General features: G+C 36.5%; 2 protein-coding genes, 1 long non-coding RNA gene and 1 pseudogene across 5 annotated transcripts; 2 read left to right on the top strand and 2 right to left on the bottom strand.

Moving 5' to 3' along the window:
* Positions 1-18: 18 nt before the first annotated feature.
* LOC107492277 (pectinesterase-like) lies at positions 19-1719 on the top strand. Its single transcript, XM_016113279.3, has one exon. It carries the CDS (start codon positions 19-21, stop codon positions 1717-1719), a length of 1701 nt encoding a protein of 566 aa, XP_015968765.1.
* Positions 1720-2789: 1070 nt separating this feature from the next.
* LOC107492333 (peptide chain release factor 1, mitochondrial) lies at positions 2790-5640 on the top strand. Of its 2 annotated transcripts, XM_016113340.3 has the most exons (10): positions 2790-3001; positions 3132-3232; positions 3343-3441; positions 3546-3778; positions 3863-3941; positions 4068-4142; positions 4242-4319; positions 4509-4667; positions 5050-5145; positions 5236-5640. In XM_016113340.3, exons 1-10 carry the CDS (start codon positions 2872-2874, stop codon positions 5428-5430), a joined length of 1245 nt encoding a protein of 414 aa, XP_015968826.1. In that variant the 5' UTR covers positions 2790-2871; the 3' UTR covers positions 5431-5640. The 2 variants fall into 2 exon arrangements, with proteins under 2 accessions (XP_015968826.1, XP_015968824.1); XM_016113338.3 differs by lacking the exon at positions 4509-4667.
* A 2325-nt stretch (positions 5641-7965) lies between these two features.
* Positions 7966-11221, bottom strand: LOC127748416 (ABC transporter B family member 3-like; annotated as a pseudogene).
* Positions 11222-18715: 7494 nt separating this feature from the next.
* Positions 18716-21038, bottom strand: LOC127748344 (uncharacterized). 2 transcript variants are annotated; one of them, XR_008010340.1, is made up of 4 exons: positions 20299-21038; positions 19398-19462; positions 19210-19306; positions 18716-19118 (listed from the first exon to the last, which is right to left on the bottom strand). It is a non-coding gene; the product is annotated as an uncharacterized LOC127748344 (long non-coding RNA). The 2 variants fall into 2 exon arrangements; XR_008010339.1 differs by lacking the exon at positions 20299-21038 and having other exon boundaries at positions 19398-20292.
* Positions 21039-23450: the final 2412 nt, after the last annotated feature.

The following is a 23450-nucleotide window of genomic DNA, read 5'->3' as shown; positions in this document are numbered from 1 at the left end:
CACATTCCCAACAACAAAATGGCGGGGTCGGGAAAGATTATAGCTGCTGTTGTTTCAATTCTACTTGTAGTAGGAGTTGTTGTTGGTGCCGTGGTGGTTGTGAACAACAACGGCAGCGGCAACAATGGAGGAGAGTTGAAGACGTCGAACAAGGCGGTGAGCGCAGTGTGTCAAAGCGCCGATGATCAGAAGCTCTGCCACGACGTGCTGACACCTGTGAACACATCAAATCCCAAGGACTACATCACGCAGGTGGTGAAATTCTCCACGGAAAGCGTGTTGAAAGCCCTTAACATGAGCGACAGGCTCATGGTGGAGAGCGTCGCCAACGGCACCAGCGACGGAGGCGTCAAGATGGCTCTGGACGACTGCAAAGACCTCTTGCAATCGGCGATCCACGAGCTTGAGGCCTCCGGCGTGTTTGTGAACAGCCAATCGCTTCCGGAAGTGTTCACAAACAGTGCCGAGCTGAAGAACTGGTTGGGCGCCGTGATCGCCTACCAGCAATCTTGCCTTGACGGGTTCGACACCGATGGGGAGAAGCATGTCCAAGGTCAGTTGCAGAGCGAGAGCTTGGATAGCGTGATGAAGCTCACCGCCTTGGCCCTTGATGTTGTCGCCGGTGTCTCTAAGGTTCTGTCTGAGTTAGGGCTCAACTTGACCAACAGGCCCGTTCGTCGCCTCCTTGGGCTTGATCAATATGGTTTCCCAACATGGTTGTACCCTCATGACCGTAAGCTCATCAATGAGGCCAGCCAGGGTTCCATTGTCCCGAACGCTGTTGTTGCCAAGGATGGTAGTGGCCAGTACAAGACTGTTTTGGAAGCCATTAATGCTTACCCCAAGAAACACCAAGGCAGGTGGGTTATCTATGTTAAGGCTGGAATCTACGACGAGTACATCACCGTCGACAAGGCCAAGCGTAACATCTACATGTACGGTGATGGCCCCGCCAAAACCATCATCACCGGTCGCAAGAACTTCGCTGAAGGTGTCAAGACTATGAGGACTGCCACCTTCACCACCGTTGCTGAGGGATTCATTGCTAAGGGTATTGCTTTTGAGAACACCGCCGGTCCAGGTGGACACCAAGCAGTGGCCCTCCGCGTGATGGGTGACCGCTCAGCCTTCTTCGACTGCGCGTTCCGTGGCCACCAAGATACCTTGTACGCCCATGCTCACCGTCAGTTCTATCGCAACTGCGAAATTAGTGGCACCATTGACTTCATCTTCGGCTACGCTTCAACCTACATCCAGAACTCCAAGATCATCGTGAGGAAGCCCAAGGCAAACCAGCAGAACATCATCGTTGCTGACGGTACCGACCAGAAGAACATGCCATCGGGTGTAGTCCTCCATAACTGCCAGATCTTGGCAGAGCCAAGCCTGGAAGCAGAGAACGGGAAGGTGAGAACCTTCTTGGCAAGACCATGGAAGGCGTTCTCGAGGGCAGTGTTCATTGAGAACACCATCGGTGGCTTCATCAACAAGGAGGGTTACATTCCATGGTCAGCAGCTGCCCCTAACACCGAGCACGCATACTTTGGTGAGTTCGGAAACATTGGAGCTGGTGCTGATGCTTCTGGAAGGGTCAAGTGGGCCAAGGGTCTTATCTCCAAGGATGAGGCTTCTCAGTTCACTGTTGACAATTTCCTCCAAGCTAACTCATGGTTGCACGACACTGGTTTTCCTTTTGATGCTAGCTTCACCAAGAACTAAATTTAAATACGTACAATTGTAACTGTATCTAAGACTAGTCATGGTGATAGCTAGATGTATAACCATGAGTGTGAATTGAAACACACCAGCAATTTGTATAACAGTGTTGAAAATTAAAGAGTGGATCATAAATTTGTGGGAAATAGTGTTAAGTCTTGCTCTTTCTTTTCTTAATAATCTTTCTCCTCCCACGCATCTTCAAGTTCATTACAGTATTACCCCGCGGAAGTTAATTTTATATATTGTGAATTTGAGTTTATTTTGCATTTCGATTGAGCATCATCAATTCATAACCAAGATCTTCATTGGACAATTTTCTTTATAAAGATTTATATGAAAAATTCAGTGCAATAATTATGAAAATCAGGAAAAAATATTATTCAGATAACTATTTAAAAGAAAATAAAATCAAAACAAAATTAATAATTTTTTTTCTAAAACATTAATCATTTACAAAAATTATTATGTTTTTTTTGCTAGGTGGACATGGAGGGTCAGAGACCCCAAAGCAAAAACAAATAACTAAGAAAAAAAGGAGACTATTTTAATTTATCTACTTAATATACTAAAACTAGATTTTTTTTAAACTAATGAAAATGACGTGTCTATTTCTCATGAATCCATTTTTCCACAAAAATAAATGTACTATTTGTTATTCTAAGTTTATTTTATAAAAATATCTTTATTATAATTATACTATAATTAGCATTTAAATAATAATACATAATCTGAAAACCGGACCGGACCAGCCGGTTCGACCGATTTAACCGCGAACCGGCAATGCAAATTTAATAAATAATGTATAATTATACTAATTATATATTTATTATAATTTGTTTTGTTGTTGCAAGAGAGGGACTAAAAGCCCATATCCCATTAGGACCACGAACAAAACACAAGGAATGTTATACACGGTTGGCAAGAGGCTGATTAAAGATGAAGAGGGTGATCCAAGAATTGTGTTTATGTTGGCTCTTATGGGCTTAACGTAGCCCATTACCCAAAAATTAATCGGATCTCCATTAACAAGAGTGCGGCGGACTGGCAGTCAGAGCAACCTAACCGCGAAATTGGCGGCCCGTGAACTCTTCTCAATACTCTGATTACTTACAGTGAAGCTTTGGGAATTTGGAAAAGAGAAAGGAATCGACTATGAGAACTCTTGCAAAATTTATTTGTCGTTCTCTTTGTATCTTGCCCAGGCACTTCCAATCAACTCCGCCATTCCCACACCCAATATTCCACCCTCGAATTCCATTTTTCCTACGTTTTTACTCTGCCGGTACCACATTCCATTCTTTTCTTCTTTATTTAAAATTTATTGTATTAATTTCTTGATGATGGATCGTTAGAGCCTGTGAAATTAATTTATAGTTAGAAGATTGATCGCATTTGAATTGATTCGTTATCAGAAGTGCAACCTCAACTATCTACGGAGCTCTTGGGCATAATGGAACAGAGACTGTCTGCTATTGAGTACAGGTCTGCCACTCTCAACAATCTTCTCAATCAGGTAATGCAATGCCTTCTTTCATTTCTCTTGTTTCTTCACAATTTCTAAGTTTAAATTTCACTCTTCATGCGCTATCTTATGTTTTAATTTTTCTTGTTATTTGAAGACAGCCCGAAATACCACCATCAGAATACGCAAGAGCAAATAAGGAGCTTCGTAAGCTGAGCAGTTCGTTACATCTTATTAACGAGTTGAGGGCTAAACAGAAGGTATTGAACTCTCTTCATCATGTTTCTTTCAATAAAGAGTAATGTTTTGTTTTGTTTTGTTTTGTCTTGCATTAGCTTGTGTTATTTTTTTCTACTGTGTGCAGGAAATTGATGGCTTGAAGTCACTGGTGGCTGAATGTTCCGATGACAAAGACATGCTTAACATGGCGATAGAGGAAATGGGACAGGCCATAGAGGAAGAACGAAGACTGCAACATTTGCTGTTGAAGTCCTTACTTCCTAAGGATGATGCTGATGAAAGGGACTGCATTTTGGAGGTCAGAGCAGGCACTGGTGGGGAGGAGGCTTCTTTGTTTGCAATGGACATTTTCAAAATGTAAGGTTGCATTTGTGTTATCGAAATCAAATGGAAACTATTATTACGGTTTTCTAAAAAGTGATATTGTCTAACATAATACAGGTATGAAAAGTATGCTCACAAGAATGGCTGGAAATTTGTAGTAGTAGATATTGCTCAATCAGATTTTAAAGGATACAAGGTACATATTTTATACATTTTGTTTTTGTATGATCTAATTTCTGTGCTTTCCTCAAGTTCTTGATATAATAGAACTGCATTTCATCCTGCATCTGATGGATTTCTTGATTGAACTTCACTCTCTCAGGAAGCTAGTGCAGCAATTGCAGGAGATGGTGCTTTTGGGAAACTAAAATTTGAAAGTGGAATACATAGAGTACAGGTTTTGGCTACAACCTTTTACCATCCATGAACAAATCTACTTTCTATCATTTGCTGACTCCTTTCTTCTTTTTTTAAAAAAAAAAAATAAAAATAAAAGAGAGTTCCTGTGACAGAAAAATTAGGACGAGTTCATACCAGTGCTGTTTCTGTCGCAATCCTCCCTCAGGCTGACGAGGTAATTAAATAATTAATAGCTTATCAAAATTGAGCCCTTTTTATTATTTAAGTATATGAAGTACTAGTTTTAACATTTTGTTCCCGGAACATAATTCAAAAACGGAAAGGATATCCTATAATTTATATACAGGCTAGTATGAGACTATGATATGTTCCTATTTGTCTTTGCTTTTGTGCCGTTATGCAGGTTGATGTTCAATTGAAGAATGAAGACTTAAAAATTGATACCTACAGATCTGGTGGTTCGGGTGGTCAGCATGCAAATACAACAAACAGTGCTGTTAGAATAACTCACATTCCGACTGGGATTACAGTTGCTATACAAGATGAGCGCTCTCAACATCAAGTGAGTATTTTCAAAAGATTGGGAATAATTTTCGTTTGAATGATTTTAACAGGGAATGTGTTCCGTCAGTTAAGGTATCTCAAATTTGATGCACAGCTTGTATTCCTTGGCTATTTTTTTGTTTAGAGAAAGCAACTTTGCAGTATTGATAGTTTAATACATTTTATTCTCAATACTTTCTGAGTGCATGGATAGACTTATCAACCTGAAGAAAAGCTAGAAAACATATTGGAAGCTTATTGACTGTTATGTCTTTCTATTTAGTTTGTTGATGAATTCAATATTTTGTTGCTGTGGACATTTCTCGTAATTGTGTGTTTGTGTTTGTCTTTTCTTTTTTTGCTTCTTTACATTGTACATATGTTTCCTTATTTCTGTTTAGAACAAGGCCAAAGCACTTAAAGTACTGTGTGCAAAGCTATTTGAAATGGAAAGGGTCCGAGCTCATAGTACACGATCAAAACTTCGGTCAGAACAGGTAGAGAATTTTTTTTGTTGTGAACTGTGTTGAATTGCCTATACCTTAGTTTGCTTCTTGGATTGACTTCGAGTTTGTCAAACTGTAAAGATTGGCAGCGGTGATAGATCTGAACGCATCCGGACATACAACTTTCCTCAAGGTCGTGTCACTGATCATAGAGTTGGTATAACTTATCACTCAATAGATGATGTGATGCAAGGTGAGAATCTTGAGGTATTTATTGATGCTCTTTTATTGCAAGAAGAAATGGATGCAATTGCAACTTTTAGTTCTTCTCAGTAACACCGACTGATGGAACCAAGCGTTACTGATTAGTGACTATTAGTTCGGGGACTCATTTTTGTACTTCCCATGCTGAAAAAGAAAGGTTCTTGTATTTTGAATAAGATATGCTAGATTTAGAGAGAAAAAAAAGTTGAAATTCTGATAGCATAGTATCAAATGATGTGTGTATGATTATTTGATAATATAATTACACGATATATTTGTTCACCTGTGTTTCCCATTTCAGATTATATCCCTGTATTTTTCAACTTTGCTTTTGCACTAAAACTCTTGCCTTTCAAAAGAGCAGAGTATATTTTGACAAAATCCTGTGAGACAAAATCCAATAAAAGGAAAAAGAGTATAGTATGACATAAATTATGAATTATGAAAAAAATTGTCATTTTGCTAATATGAAATTGTTTTTAAATAATTAAATCATTTGGTGTCTAATCACCAAAAAAAATCATTTGGTGTCCAATCTTAGAACGTTAAAGCATTTTTAAATTCATAACCAGTTAACCACGACAAGTCACTTACTTTTCTTGCAAGACATAACATTGAACTATGAAAGATCAATGATAAATTCATAACATTAAAGCTTCGGGTTTGCCTTCTCTGTTCTATCATGGTACAAGTATATTATGTTAGAAAATTATTCCACATATTTATTTTATTTTTTACATCAAATAAACATAAGATAAATGTTAGGAGACTAATATTTTTAATGGTAACACATGAAGAATTGGTTAGTATTAGCTCAAATGTAAGATAAATATAATAAAAAAGATTGATCTATTAACATTTATTCTAATACAAATCTGTTTACTTATTAAATTGGATGAGAGACTTGTCTTATATATTATTCATGACAGAGAAATGTTCATTATAATACTGTGCGAGACAAAAAGTAAATACACCTTATAATATGGTTTGGCTCAAGGTACTTATTAGTTTATGCTAATTATTACCCCTTTTTTCTCTTTTCTGTTTGGCTGCTTTACAAGAAACCGAAACCTCAGATTTCTTTTGAAGCAGAAGCACTCATGTTGTTCCTAAATGTTCCTTTGTTACTAGTTGCATGTTTGTATTTGTGTTCAATCCATACACTGCAAAGTTTATTGAAAAGTATGACAATTCGGCCCAATCTAGCTGGCCTAACATTAACATTAACGCAACATTTGGTTTGGACTCGTCTGGTACATAAATTCACCAATTAAATGATGTAGTCGTGTACTAGTTCACAAAATCACAATTCTACTCTGATTATGGTCTCTTTATATGATGTGATGATGATGATTCACATAGTGCAGTTTCCCTTTAGAAATATACAAGAAATGAGAAAAATCCACTGCAACATACTTGTTTCCTTCCAATTCAATGTGATCCTGAAATGCTTATTGAAATGCGGTTAGTATCTGTGTCCTGTTGATAATGCAATGTGTAAATGGCTACCTTCATGTTTATGGAACTTGTGTTACATATTATAAAATATATAAAGAATAAACACCCAACGGGACCCTTGTCCATAAAACAAGATATTCCATCAATTTTATACATTTTGTTTTTGTATGATCTGATTTCTGTGCTTTCCTCAGATTCTTCTATGCTCTTTTGGTTTTATTTTTGCTAGTTCTATGGAATATCTTGTTGCTTGTTTTCTTATTTTAACTTGATTTATATTTGGCTAATTCAATTGAATATTATATGCTGATTGTTATACAGTTGTAGTGTAATGAGCAATGTTAGATTTGTTTATTTCATAATCTTGTTTAATTAATAAATTCTTGGATTGTTCTTGAATGATTGAATTGTCTTTGTTATTGTTGTAGCCAAGTTGGGTTGGTCTAATAGTTAGCTCACTAGTCCACTTAAGTAAGTATCGGGAGTTCGAATTCCGTCTTGTGAGTGCAGTAATCCATTGACTAGTAACAAATCCTTAAATGGAACTAGAGGAAGAAGAATGTATATATGAAAATCGTCCCTTAAAATGATTTATTATAGATTTTAATTGTTTATTTTCTAGTGATTTGATTTATTTAATATTTACATTTTTTATTTATGTAAATTAATTAATTTTATGTTGTCAAATTACATATATTTATAATTTTCGAATCGTTTATATTCTGTTTTACAATTCTTTGAATTTCGATTTTATATTAACATTTTGAGTGGAGGTAAAAATTATGAGTTTATTATATCTATCTATTTATAATATTAAAACAATCTAATATCCACTATCCTATAAAAATTTAATATCTTATTGCATTAAAAATTAGGACTACTAAGCCAATGAGTATTAGCTCAAATGGCATAGTCTCTCCATACTCAATTAAGAGGTTGCAGGCAAGGTAGAGAAAATCGAGATTTTACGTGAAATCGAAAAAGTACCTCAGATTTTACGTGAAATCGAAAAAGTACCTTGTTGCATATTTTCCTGTACAACTCATTCTTCTTTGCAAGACTCATAATCTCCTTCCATGGATCATTGGATCCTTTATCATTATGCTCTTCAACCGGCAAGAGCTATCCTAGATGAAGCCACAAGTGCACTTGATGCAGAATCTGAAAGAATAGTGCAAGAGGCCCTAGACAGGATCATGATCAACAGAACTACTGTTATTGTAGCTCATCGCCTAAGCACCGTGAGGAATGCAGACATGATTGCTGTAATTCATAGAGGGAAAATGGTTGAAAAAGGTACAGAGCATGCAAAGATAAGACATGGATTCTCTCATCATGATAGAAAAGTTCATTGTTGTTTATATAGATGTTTTATAACTGACTTCATGTTTATAAACCAAGAACACATGTTGAATTAGTAAAGGATCCCCAAGGAGCTTACTCTCAGCTCATACGTCTGCAAGAGGTAAGAGAGGATTCATAAAAGAATGCAGATAATCAAAACAAATCTAAACTCTCAAGAAGTCAAAGGTGGTCATTTCAAAGATCAGAATCATCTGTTGTAGCGTAGCCGCCGCTCGACTTCGTTCGGCTTACCTACAAGACATCCTTGATCCTGAAGTTGAAACTCCAAGAGAAGAGGATGTACCATCACAAGAGGTTCAACTATGGTGGCTTTTTTCCCAAACAAACCAGAGATTCCAGTGCTTCTTATCGGATATATAGCTGCCACAGAAAATGGTGCTATATTGCCAGTGTTTGGTTTGTTGCTTGTGCCATCAAAATATTTTATGAACCATTCAATGAGTTAAAGAAGGACTCAAGGTTTTGGGCACTAATGTTTGTGACCCTTGGACTTAGCATCTTTAGTTGCTCTTATAGCAAGAGGATACTTTTTCTCTGTGGCTGGCCATAAGCTAATCCAGCGCATTAGGTTGCTATGTTTTGAGAAGGTGATCAACATGGAGGTTTCATGGTTTGATGAGGCTGATCATTCGAGTGGCGCTCTCGACGGATGCTACATCTGTTCACGCTCTTGTTGGGGATGCATTAGGACTACTAGTTCAAAATATTGCAATAGCATGTACAAGCTTGATCATTGCTTTCGTTGCAAGCTGGCAATTGGCATTGATCATTGTTGTCATAGCACCTTTTGTTGGATTGAATGGATATGTTCAAATGAAGTTCTTGAAAGGCTTCAGTTCAGATGCAAAGGTGAGACTTTTTCCATCTCAATACTTTGCTATGCAAGTAGTTGAGTCCTAATGCATCCCCAACAAGGGCGCGGCGCGAACAGATGTAGCACTCGAATGCTCAGCCTCGTCAAACCATGAAACCTCCATGTTGATTACCTTCTCAAAATATAGCAACTAATCTAATGCGCTGGATTAGAGAAAAAGTATCCTCTTGCTATAAGAGCAATTAAAGATGCAAGTCCAAGGGTCACAAACATTAGTGCCCAAAACCTTGAGTTCTTTTTTAACCCATTGAATGGTTCATAAAATGTTTTGATGGCACTAGAAAGCAACAAACCAATCGGACAATATAGCACCATTTGCTGTGGCAGCTATATATCCCATAAGAAGCACTAGAGTCTCTGGTTTGTTAAGGGAAAAAAGCCACCATAGTGGAACCTCTTGTGATGGTACATTCTCTTCTCTAGGAGTTTCAACTTCAGGATCAAAGATGTTAGCTCTTGTAGGTAAGCCGATGGAAGTTGAGCAGTGGCTACTTCTGCCAACAGATAATTCTGATCTTTGAAATGACCACTTTTGACTTCTTGAGAGTTCAGGTTTTGGTTGTCTGCATTCTTTAATGAATCCTCTGTTACCTCTTGCAGACGTATAAGCTGAGAGTAAGCTCCTTCGGGATTCTTTACTAATTCAACATGTGTTCTTGGTTTATAAACATGAAGTCAGTTAACATGTATATATAAACAAAATTTCATCATTAGTTGACAATGAATTTTTGTATCATGCTGACAGAATTCATGTCTTATCTTTACATGCTTTGTACCTTTCTCAACCATTTTCCCTCTATGAATTACAGCAATCATGTCTGCATTCCACACGATGCTTAGGCGGTGCGCTACAACAACAGTAGTTCTGTTGATCATGATCCTATCTAGGGCCTCTTGCACTATTCTTTCAGATTCTGCATGAAGTGCACTTGTGGCTTCATCTAGAAGCAAAATCCTTGGATCTTTTAGGATAGCTCTTGCAATGGCAATGCGTTGCTTCTGTCCATCAGATAGTTGTGTTCCATGCTCACCAACCATTGTTTCCAATCCCTATATACACATCATAAGGTTATAAAGCATTTAATTAAGTTTATTTAACGAGTTACAAAGATTATGAATCCAAATATTCCTTTGATATTGTAGAACCTGTGGCAGTGTATCAATGAAATCAGCAGCATTTGCAAGTTTAATTGCAACTTTAATCTCTTCAATTGTTGCTCCCTCCTTTCCGTAAGCAATGTTATCCTTGATGCTAGATGCAAACAACACTGGCTCCTGGCTGACAAGGCCAACTTTTCCTCTTATCCATCTAACCTGAAATTCTCTAATGTTAATGCCATCAATAAGAACTTCACCTGCCTGTGGATCATAGAATCTTTCTATCAAACTGATAACTGTGGACTTCTCACTTCCACTTTGTCCTACTAAAGCCGCAGTTGTGTCACTTGGAATATGCAGAGAGAATCCATTGAATATCAGCTCCTCGGGTCTGGCCGGATAACTGAAATAGACATCCCTCAACTTTATATTGCCATGAATATCTTCCAATGTTTTTCAGTAGGATCATAAGCATCAATTTCAGGCTTTCTCTCAATTGTTTGAAACATCTTATAGGCTGCTGCTTTACCCGAAGCAAAAGGCAAGCAAATAGAAGGTCATGAATAAGGACTGTGTCACCTACTCACCTGAGATTCTACCTATGACCTCACCAGTGTTTGTCTCTTTATAAAAGAAAGCAATATCTTGTCTTAGAATAGTCTTCAAGTACAAACCCCTTATTCTTACAGCTTGTCTTTCCCCTGTCACTATCCAACATAGCACCTCTGCAGCTTGAAATAATTATCTTCATTGTTGAATAACTCATATATAACTTTATTGAGTTAAGAAAAATCAGTGACTTTATTATGGGGTACTTATGAAGGAATGCTGCAACTGTGCAACACCTATGTCTAGTGACAAGTACACAAATTTCAGACTGATCTGCAATTTTAATCAGCATAATTAAATATTATTTGGTTCTTCACATTTACATACACATTAAGCTGAATATTCATGGATTCTCATACCATTTCCAATGGCCGCAATGGTCCCAACAATCATCAACAAGATGTCAGTGGACTCTGCAAACGAGAACAGCCTGAAGTATGGAACTGTCTCATGGTCCATCTCAGATCACTGTCTAGTACACTCAAATTCTATGTTATGTAACACTGCTACAAAATAACAAAATTAATGAAGCAGTGTAAGGTTGAAACAGAACCAAACAACTCAGTTAGAAAAATTCTTGTCATGTATATAATAACGTTTTATAGCATATTATTGAAGGTAGTATAATTTTGCACAAAAACAGAAACACACTCTTTGGTTGGTTATCCTTATCCCGATAAAGACCAACCAACTATAACTTTGCAGAGAAACAAAACACACTCTTGGGTTGGTTATATAAATATTTTTAAAATTGGTTATAAATATGAAAATAAATAAATAATTTTATAGATAAAAAATTATAAATATAACTACTGTTTTTTTTTTTTTATCAAAGATAAGAGACTCGAACCCGCAACCTCTTAATTGAGTATGGAGAGACTATGCCATTTGAGCTATTAGCATAAATATAACTATTGTTGAAGCTATATTTTATTGTTTTTGAATATTAGTTTTTTATCATAAAAATTTTATTATCCTAACAAAATAACGTTTAATTATTCTACTTAAAATTGCTTTTATTGTTGACGTGCCGGACGAGGTGCCGCCCTTACCAAGGGATTTAGCAAGGAACCTCTTGGGATTTCCAATTAACCAATGGGTTGCTGCACACACAAGGCGGAATTCGAACTCCCGACACTTATTTAAGCAGACTAGTAAGTTAACCACTAAACCAACCCAATTTCGCTACAACAATAACAAAGACAATTCGATCATTCAAGAACAGTCCAAGAATTTATTAATTAAACAAGATGATGAAATAAACAAATCTAACATAGCTCATTACACTATAACTGTATAACAATCAGCATATAATATTCAATTAAATTAGCCAAATATAAATCAAGTTAAAATAAGAAAACAAGCAACAAGATATTCCATAGAACTAGCGAAAATAAAGCGATAAGAGCATAGAAGAATATGAGGAAAGCACAGAAATCAGATCATACAAAAGCAAAATGTATGAAATTGATGGAATATCTTGTTCTATAGACAGGGGCCGGGTTGGGTTGGGTGTTTATTCTTTATATATTTTATAATATGTAACACAAGTTCCATACACACGAAGGTAGCCATTTACACATTGCATTATCAACAGGACACAGATACTAACTGCATTTCAATAAGCATTTCAGGATCACATTGAATTGGAAGGAAACAAGTATGTTGGAGTGGAGTCAATTTCAAGTATTGCGTCGCTGTGGATTTTTCTCATTTCTTGTATATTTTTAAAGGGAAACTGCACTATGTGAATCATCATCATCACATCATATAAAGAGACCATAATCAGAGTAGTTACACAGTATGTTAGGAATGAATAGGTAGGTAGATGAATTGTGATTTTGTGAACTAGTACACACGACTACATCATTTAATTGGTGAATTTATGTACCAGACGAGTCCAACACAAATGTTACGTTAATGTTAATGTTAGGCCAGATTGGGCCGAATTATCATGCTTTTCAATAAACATTGCAGTGTATGGATTGAACACAAATACAAACATGCAACTAGTAACAAAGGAACATTTAGGAACAACAGGAGTGCTTCTGCTTCAAAAGAAATCTGAGGTTTCGGTTTTTGTGAAGTAGCCAAACAGAAAAGAGAAAAAAAAGGGGTAACAATTAGTGTAAACTAAAAAGTACCTTGAGCCAAACCATATTATAAGTTTTTTGGTGACTTAAAAGAAATAAACAAAAACTAAGAACGAGAAAAAAAAAACAAGAAACTGCTTAAGAAAGGCAGTTCCGCTGAATACTACTCTCAAATTCTTTCCAAGGCAACGGAAGCTCCACTTGGTGAGAAAGGGTTCTCATTGCGGTCTTTGCCATGATGTCTGCTACTGTATTTGCATCTCTCAAGATCAACCGAAGATCAGCATGCCATTTCCAAGACATGATATCTTGAATTTTTAACACCAAAAGATCAATAAACCCAGAGCAATCTTGTAAATTATTGACAATAGTAAAAGCCTCCACACAATCTGTCTCACATATAATGTCTCTTTGTCCCGAGTCCCATGCTAAAAGAAAGCCTCTCCAAATAGCAAACAACTCTCCTTGCAAAATGCTACGACTCTCAATTGTTCCCAAACAGCCTCGTTGCCACCTTCCCTTCCAATCTCTGCTAACACAAGCAAAACCAACTCGAGCACCACTGCCAGGATAGCTAGCATCACAATTAATCTTAAAGGTACCCACTGAGGGGGGAATCCAAGAGCCACTAATGGTTGAGGGGATAGACAGTCGTTGCAACTAAAAAATATTTCGGAGCTCCTTTTCCAAGGACAAAGCCATACCAATCACCTTGTCTGTGGTCCAATGGTCGTGAAGATGAAAGATCTTGTTATTCCTCGAACGTCAAATCCACCAGAGACCAGAAAAGAATCTAAAGGGGCGTTGTTTGCTATTATGTAAGAACCAACTCATCAAATCCACTGGTTGATCGGAGATCCCTAAAGTTTGCCAAACAAGTTGGGCTTTTGGACAATCCCGAATACAATGTAATACCGATTCCTGACTTGAGAAACATCGTTGACAGCTATCCGTGTGCGAAATGCCCCTCCTAAAACGAAATGCAGTAGTAGGAAGAGCCTCCCGAAGACATAGCCAGGCCAAAAATTTGTGCTTTTCTGGAACATGTTGACGCCAAAGCCAAAGCCAATTACCCCTATCCTTCCAACTAAACATCTTCTTACTGAGCCACAAATAACCACTATGAGCATCATAAACCTTTGAAACCGCACCAGTCCAACACCAACCGACCTCTGAACCAGCTTGAACATCTGGGTTATAAGAGTTAATGTTGCTCTGCAGAGACTGATTCAGAGGAGAATAGATATTCTCAAGGTTCCACTGTCCAGATGACCAAAGGTCCAAGCTCCTGAGATCCGAATCAGAAATGTGAACATAATCCATCTCCTGACACAGTCGCCCCTCTCTTCTCCATTTAGAAAACCAAAAGTTCTGTTCCAAATCCCCAATGCACCAAATAAAACCTTCCTTCAGGATATCCCAAGCTCGACATATACTCTTCCAAACATAAGATCCCCTTTCTCGAGACCGACTAAGACAATCATTCTTAGAAGAATGGTATTTCTCCGTCAACAGTTGAACCCATAGCTTATCGGGATGGTGAAAAAGTTGCCAAACTAGTTTTCCAAGAAGAGCAATATTGGCACAAAAAGGATCTCTAATTCCCAGACCTCCAAACTTCTTAGGGGTGACCAACACTTTCCAGTTAACTAGATTCAGGCCTCTACCATCAGCTTGACCCTTCCATAGAAAGTTTCGCATCATGGATTCTATCTTATTAGTTACCCCTTTAGGAAAGAGAGATACTTGCATACGATAAGTAGGAATCGCAGTCACTACTGAGTTGAGCAAACAGAGTCTACCTGCCTTATTAAGCAATCTCCCTTTCCAGCTGGCTAGCCTTCCCCGAATCTTGTCCAGAACATCATTGAAAGTTGCGCGTGTCACCCGACAGTGATTAAAGTTCACTCCTAAATACTTGTCCAAGTTCTGGACAAATCTGATGGAGGAGACTCCAGTGAAAATCTCTTTTCTTGTTGCTGAAACATTCCTAGAGCATAGCGCTTTAGATTTCTCCACATTAACCTTCATCCCAGAGGCTCTGCAGAAATTTTCCAAAGCTACCATTACAGTTTGAACTTGCTGTTTTTCAGCTTTACAAAAAAGAAGCAAATCATTGGCAAACATCAAATGAGAAATTCTTGGACCCCCTCTAGAAACCGCAACCGGCTTCCACAAGCCCTTATCAACTTGCTGATTAATAGAACAAGACAATCTCTCCATACACAACACAAACAGATACGGTGATATAGGATCTCCTTGTCTAAGACCCTTGCTCGAAGTGAAGCTATTTAATCTATCCCCATTCCAGAGGATAGACAGTGAGGAAGCAGTGACACAACGCATAATCAGATTGACTGTCGAAGGAGGAAAGCCAAAACTCACCAGGGTTTGTTTCAGGAATTTCCAATCCACTCTATCGTACGCTTTCTCCAAATCAATTTTAAAGGCCAAGGTGCCTTTCTTTGACTTTGTCTTCTTCAAGAAATGGAGAACCTCTTGTGCTACAATGATGTTGTCTGGGGTTCCTCTCCCCGGGATAAACCCTCCTTAAAGGGGCCCAATAATCTCTTTGAGATGGGGACGAAGTCTATTGACCAGGACCTTCGTTATAACTTTGTAAACCACATTACAGAGACTAATTGGTCGGAAATCCTTCATGGAAATCGGGTTTTCTACCTTCGAAATAAGAACCACAAGAGTTTCCATCATCCTTAGATCCATATCCAAACCAGAGAACGCATGACGAACCATAGTTCAAACATCAAAACCAACAATCTCCCAGTATTCTTTAAAGAATAAAGCTTGAAACCCATCAGGGCCCGGCGCCTTAAAAGAATGCATACTGAAAACTGCCGACTTAACTTCTTCCAGAGTAACTGGCGCTGTGAGGCTACAACAGGCTTCATCATTCAGGGAAGGTAGCGGCACATCACCAAGACAACCTAAGTCTACATCCTCCGACTGGCAGAATAGGTGTTTATAAAAGGATTCAGCTTCCCTTCGAAGGACATCCGGGTCCGTTTCCCATACCCCATCTTGAAGAAAGAGACCATGAATCTTATTATGTTTTCTCCGCACAAGAGTCTGGACATGAAAGAATTTGGTATTTCTATCCCCAAATTTTACCCACTGCTCTCTGGATTTTTAAAACCATAGAAGTTCCTCCTGCATAAGCGTGTTATTAAATTCCTCACTCAGTTGTTTTTCTTTTTGCCGCATAGACAAATCCTCCATTACTTCAAGTCGCTTCTGAAGAAAATTAATCTGTCTCTCCAATTTGCATTTCCTAACGAAAATGTTGCCGAACACTTTAGAATTAAACTCCAAAGAGTTCTTCTGCACTTCTGAAAGCTTGCCATGCATCTCCCTGTAGCCAGCCTGCCATGACTGGTTCACAATATTTCTGTACTCCGGATGAGTTGCCCAAGCCGCAATAAACCGAAAAGGTCTATTCTTTTTCGGTTGGGGACGACCTGCACAGCGCACTAGGATAGGACAATGATCAGACTGAAGCCTATTTAAAATTTCTGCATAAGCCTCTGGAAAGAGAGATAGCCAGCCACTATTGATACAGACCCGGTCAAGTTTTTTTGCCACCTCAACACCATTTCTAACCCTTCTGTACCAAAAAAATCGTCTCCCAATATTCTTCAAGTCAAACAGATCACTATCCCCTAGAGAGGTAGCAAGCCGATCTGCATGGTGACTCGAGAATAGGCAACCCTTAGATTCATGAGAGAATAGTACTTCATTAAAATCACCAAGAACAATCCATGGCCCGCAGAAAGATGGAGACTGCGTAACAAGATAATCCCATAGCAGAACTCTGGTATTAAATTGAGGACTACCATAGATACCACTGCACCTCCAAATCACATTATTTACCTGAACCTCAACTATAACACGCTGATCGAAAGCATCAACCCATTTGCAGTGAACACCCTGCATTGCAGAAAGGAACCAGATACCCCCCTTATGTCCTGACGCCTCCACTATACCAATAGGGTGATAACCAAGTCTTTCCCAGAACAGTTTCAAGTATTGAAAAGGACAATGAGTTTCAACCACAATAAAAATTACAGGTTTAAATTTCCTAACCAGCTCTTTACAATTCACCCGGACTAACTTATTAGAAGCACCCCTAATATTCCAAACTATTATATTTAAGCTATCCATAATATAAAATATAAAATTATAAAACAAGAAAATCAAAGTGCTTCACCAACCTCAAACCGAGGCTTGCCCAGCAGAAGTGACTCCCGTGACCTTCAGGTTTTCCGGATCTCCATGGAATGTCTCCTTATTCTCGCATACCGACGCAATAACAGCCGGCAATGCGCCTTTCTTCACCAATGGAACCGCCACGGTAACATCCTCCTTCACGGTTGCAGGAAGACATGACGATGCTTCCACCACCGTGCCTCCATTCTTCTCAACTGGCGAGCTCTGTAGGGACCCCGGCCTTGGTCGTTTCCGGAGAGAGGACCCGCAAGGCACTGGGGTGTGTCGGGTTGAGGAGATCGACGTCTCACCAACACAGAAAGCGCTGTGTCCGACTTTGACTCGTGACCCGACCCTGGCGCGATAAGAGCTGGATCCACTCGTGTGAGAGAAGTGGATGGTGGGCCTGATTACTCTATCCGAATCGATTCTGGATTGAGTGCCTCTTTGGACCTTGTTAGATTGCTTCTGGCCTAGCTTGGTTTTACCTTTCCTCACAACTTGCTCCCAGCCTGGTTCATCATGCATGCAAGCCTCCTCAACATTATTTCCTTCCAAATTATTAGCCTCTAAGTCCTTTTGTAAACTCGGTGCAGGATTCTCACCAGTAACGCCACCTACCACATCAGGTTCTACTTCATTTGAATTGTGAATTTTGGTCTCAGGATGTGGCACTGCCTTTGTACCGTCTCGTGGCTTGGTGGCATCGGAATCAGCACTCTCTCCTTTCCTAGAGTCTTTCCTTCCCTAGAGTCTCTACCCAAGCACTGTGCCATATCGTGACCATAACATGCACAAGAGTTGCAAATTAAATTTAAACTTTCATACTCCACTATATGAGTTACGCCTTCCACAATGATATGCTTGATCACTGGCAGTCCTAAATTTATTTGAACACATACTCGGGCATATCGTCCTCTCTCAGCCAATTTAGTGGCTAAGTCCACTTTGATGGGAACTCCTATTGCAATTCTGTCTCCCATAATATTACAATGAACATTTTTTTGTCATGAACGATATATAAGACAAAGTCCCTCATTCAATTTAATAAGTAAACAGATTTGTATTTGGAAAAATGTTAATAGATCAATTTTTTTTAATTATATTTATCTTACATTTGAGCTAATACTAACCAATTCTTCATGTGTTACCATTAAAAATATTAGTCTCCTAACATTTATCTTATGTTAATTTGATGTATAAAATAAAATAAATATGTGGAATATTTTTCTAACATAATATACTTGTACCATGATAGAGCAGAGAAGGCAAACCTAAAGCTATTTATCACTTTTTAATTATCGTTATCAATTTATCATTGATCTTTCATAGTTCAACGTTATGTCTTGCAAGAAAAGTAAGTGACTTGTCGTGGTTATGAATTTAAAAACGCTTTAACGTTCTAAGATTGGACACCAAATGATTTAATTATTTAAAAACATTTTCATATTAGCAAAATGATTTAATTTTTTGCATATTCTTAATTTATGTCATACTATGCTCTTTTTGCTTTATTGGATTTTGTCTCACAGGATTTTGTCAAAATATACTCTGTTCTTTTGAAAGGCAAGAATTTTATTAGTGCAAAACCAAAATTGAAAAATAAAAGGTTATAATCTGAAATGGGAAACACAGGTGAACAAATATATCGTGTAATTATATTATCAAATAACCATACGCACATCATTTGATACTATGCTATCAGAAAAAAAATTTTCCCCTCTCTAAATCTAGCATATCTTATTCAAAATACAAGAACCTTTCTTTTTCAGCATGGGAAGTACAAAAATGAGCCCCCGAACTAATAGTCACTAATTAGTAACGCCTGGTTCCATCAGTTGGTGTTACTGAGAAGAACTAAAAGTTGCAATTGCATCCATTTCTTCTTGCAATAAGAGAGCATCAATAAATACCTCAAGATTCTCACCTTGCATCACATCATCTATTGAGTGATAAGTTATACCAACTCTATGATCAGTGACACGACCTTGAGGAAAGTTGTATGTCCGGATGCGTTCAGATCTATCACCGCTGCCAATCTTTACAGTTTGACAAACTCGAAGTCAATCCAAGAAGCAAACTAAGGTATAGGCAATTCAACACAGTTCACAACAAAAAAAACTCTCCTACCTGTGCTGACCGAAGTTTTGATCGTGTATTATGAGCTCGGACCCCTTCCATTTCAAATAGCTTTGCACACAGTACTTTTAAGTGCTTTGGCCTTGTTCTAAACAGAAATAAGGAAACATATGTACAATGTAAAGAAGCAAAAATAAAAAAAATGCTCAATTTTGATAAGCTATTAATTATTTAATTACCTCGTCAGCCTGAGGGAGGATTGCGACAGAAACAGCACTGGTATGAACTCATCCTAATTTTTTTTCTGTCACAGGAATTCTCTTTTATTTTATTGTTAAACTCTATGTACTCTTTATTGTCCTTATGGGGTATGAGCTTTTAGATTTTAGCTCTTGCAACAACAAAATAAGTTATTCAAAAAAGAACTGCATTTTGAGGGAGACACACCAGTGCATAGTTTCCCTAGATAAGGAGTTAGAGCGTAAAAAAAAACTGGTGATTTAGCAAAAGTTAATAATGTTTAAAAATGTAGATAGAAAAAATTTTGGTAAACTACCAAAATATCTCTCAACTCAAAGACTTAATAGAAAAAAAAAGTTTTAAGAATATTATAAATACAATAAAAATAACAAATAAAGATATTTATTTTCAAAAGAAAATAATATTGAATTTTAATGTTTTTTTGCAATTATAATTAAAAATAGATATTTTTATCTTTAGAATTTATAATTTTATATACAACAATGTTATTGTACAAAAAAATGTCATTTATATAAAATATATAGTAAAATACAAAATATATATTAAAAATAAATTATATATATATACTATGAATGACCGAGTCAAGAAGGGTCAAAACTTCCCATGATTTCTACATTTTTAATATTTCAACTCCTGATTTACATCATATTTTAGCCCTTGATGCTATGGGTATCCTTAGGTAAATAGAGATTGCTTAGTTTGTTCTCTTAAGTATGTGAAAGGAGTACGTACTCTTTTTCATTTTTCTTTAGTTTTCTGATCTTACTTTGGTTTCTTTACCATTTGTAACATCTACTTATTAATTGCAGAAGAAATAATTAAAATTCACTCTTTCGTCACAAATTACTTTTTCTATTATGGAACTCAGAGAAATTGTACCTCTTCTAATACGGCTTCAATATTTTTCCGTCTTGTTTTAATATCATGTTTCTTGTATTCTACATCGAATGTTGTATCATTTTGGTATTTTGTTGATTTATCCCGCGTAAACAGTGCACTCTTTTTCCATCTGCCTTTTCTTTTCTTCCATCTGCACAGCTAAAATTAAAACGCTGAAGATATTTATTCTATTATGTAGAAAATTATTGGGATATAAATTTTTTTATAAAATATTGACGGTAATATTTTTTTATAAACTATACAGTATATTAGCTTGGAGAAGTAATTTATAAATTGCAAATGAAAAAAAATTTATAAATTGTATAAGCCACCTGACATAACAGCTTGGAAATATTGAATTGACAAAAGAATTAGGTGATTGAATAATAGAGCAGTCAAAGGTAATTGAATAGAGCAGTTGAAAAGATAAAATTTATAAAATGAAGTAGATTATTGCAGTAATTATTCCACAAGAAAAAGATAAATAAAGAAGGAAAAAGAACGAGAGAGCCAGGGAAGAGGCAGTGCATGAGCGTAGCCACAATAGATGAGATGATGGATGTATCATGTCTTTATCTATGTATGTATATGTGTGTGTTTCCCTTTGTAACTCAGTGAACAAATGTGTCTATTGATAGTTCCATTCATGCTCTGCCTGTCCCCAGTCTTTGTCATCTCTTCTCTTTCTCTCTGGCTATTATCTCTTATCTGGTTTTTTAGATTATGCAATTATATGTGATGCAATCTTATTCCTTATATAACATTATTATGAATTAATAATTACATATTTATTATAGTACAACATGTACTACTATATACTATGTCCAATGTTTCTCCTGTACTACTTGTTAAATCTTAATTGTGAAACAAGAAGCTCCAAGGAGATCTCAGTTGTACTACACTACTACTCATCTTTAGGCACAAGAGCACCAAAAATATGCTTATGTACTTGTGTCACTTTCTTGTGCTGCTGAAATGACCATTTGCCACTTGCCAAAACTATTTTGGTTAATAATTATTCATGAATAAAATAGTATGCTTCCTAATAATTTTATTTTCATTTTTTTTCCCTGTTAAAAAAAAATGATAGCATTCGTTATGCAACATAAGGGAAAGATCATTTGACAAGATGTAATAGATCAAAACGTTAGAGTTGAATTGAGTATGACAATTTTTCTATTGAATTGTGAGTATTTTTATTAATAGTCTAATTTTAGAGAATAAAAGAATTGAAAATTGTATTTTTGCATGACCATAGAATAAAAAAAACATCCAACTTAATTGCCCCATCATGTTTACCTAAAACATGTGCAACTGGCCATGTGCAATTCAAGAGAGACAAACTCCAATTTCATCGAAACATGAATAGTGGGGATCCAGTCATAATCAGTGGTAAGTAGTTAATGGATTTAGTTAAAAGGAAGCATAAAGAGTAATGGGTGGTTGTAGCTTGTAGAGCAACTAGGGATAAGCCCGCGCGCATTCAAATTCCCTGATTACTACGATGATAAACAGTTTAATTAATTTAAAAAAAATATTATTATTTTTTATAAATAAAAAATTTTAAAAAAATATTTTTAAAGTTTTCCAAACGGTTAGTATTTTGAGGCTTACTACACATACAAGTCTTTTTGACTTACAAGTCACAAGTTGTTAACGGGCCTTTTAATGCGTTATTCATCCGTTTCCTGTTTTCAAAGCGCTACACTGTATTTTTCTCTTCCTCTTCCTCTTTTTCTTCGTTTTTTTTCGATTTTCATGATTTCTGAAATCAAGTTTTTCCTCTTCCTCTTCCTCTTCTTCGTTTTTTTCGATTTTCATGGTTTCTGAAATCAAGTTTTGAAATCATTTTGAAGAAGAAGAAGCAGCAGAAGATGAGGAGGAGAAAGAGAAAGAGTTTTGAATTATGCAACGAATTTTGGGTGTATTTCTGTAATCCTTTTGAAGATAATGGAATTACAGAAATATACCCAAATGATTACAGAAATACACCTAAAGGATTACAGAAATACACCCAAACGGTTATATGAATTCACCCAAACGATTATAGGAATACACCCAAAGGATTACAGAAATACACCCAAAAGATTACAAAACTACACCCAAAGGATTTAAGAAAATACACCCAAAATTCGTTGAAGTACATCTTATGCATAATTCAGAACTCTTTCTCTTTCTCCTCCTCATCTTCTGCTGCTTCTTCTTCTTCCATAAAGATTTTACCATGAAAAATCGAAAAAAAAACGAGAAAACAGAGAGAAGAGCACGTAAATGAAGAAGAAGAAGGGGAAGACGAAAAAGAAGAACATGCAGGAACAAAAGAAAATAAGAAGAAGAAAAGTAAGAGGAAGAAGAACGTACAGTAAAAAAGAAAGAGAAAGAAAAGATAAGAAAAGAAAGAAAAGAAGAAAAAGAAGACGAAGAGGAAGAAGAACGGTTCGCACGTTTTGAACATTAGTTTTAATTGAATTGCTTACAAGCATTCATCGCTTGTATGCGAAGAATTTATCTAGTATTTATTACTTATTAGGTGTGTATTAACTATTAAGAGTTTAAGACAGAGATTGATAGAATCTTCCACTGCATGTGGTAAAATTAATAGAGATATAATTGGTCACGGTAATATTTATTCTGTACATCGAACAAAATTAAAACGCAAGAATTAATTAATCGCCCTATGTAGATACATGCTACTATAAAATAATAAAATAGTACCATGAATCTACCCCTCCCCTCCATAAAGTCCTAATTATCCAAGTCCATTTTGGTGGTTGTAGAATGGTTACAGTCATCATTATCATCATGATTTATTTTTTTATTGAAATAAACTAAATAAAAAAAAAACAAAATAAACAAATAAGAAACTGTTTAAATAGAGTAACAGTTTCGTTTAAGATTACTCTTAAATTTCTTTTAAGATGAAAGAAGTTCTATATAGACTACTCTTAAACTCCTTTCAAGGTGAAAGAAGCTCCACATACAAAAGTTATAACTTCATCGTCATCTTTACCATAATATCTACCACCGTGTTTGCATCTCTCATAATCAAATAAAAGTCAACACGCGATCTTCATGATTTATTTTAAAATACGTTTGATATTTTATACAATCATTTAATTATATAATTATTCATAGAATTAATATAAAATATA

The sequence above is a fragment of the Arachis duranensis genome, chromosome 6, assembly GCF_000817695.3.
Source record: "Arachis duranensis cultivar V14167 chromosome 6, aradu.V14167.gnm2.J7QH, whole genome shotgun sequence".
NCBI lineage: Eukaryota > Viridiplantae > Streptophyta > Magnoliopsida > Fabales > Fabaceae > Arachis > Arachis duranensis.
Note: the sequence above shows the minus strand (reverse complement) of the source record. Positions and strands in the feature narration are given on the sequence as shown.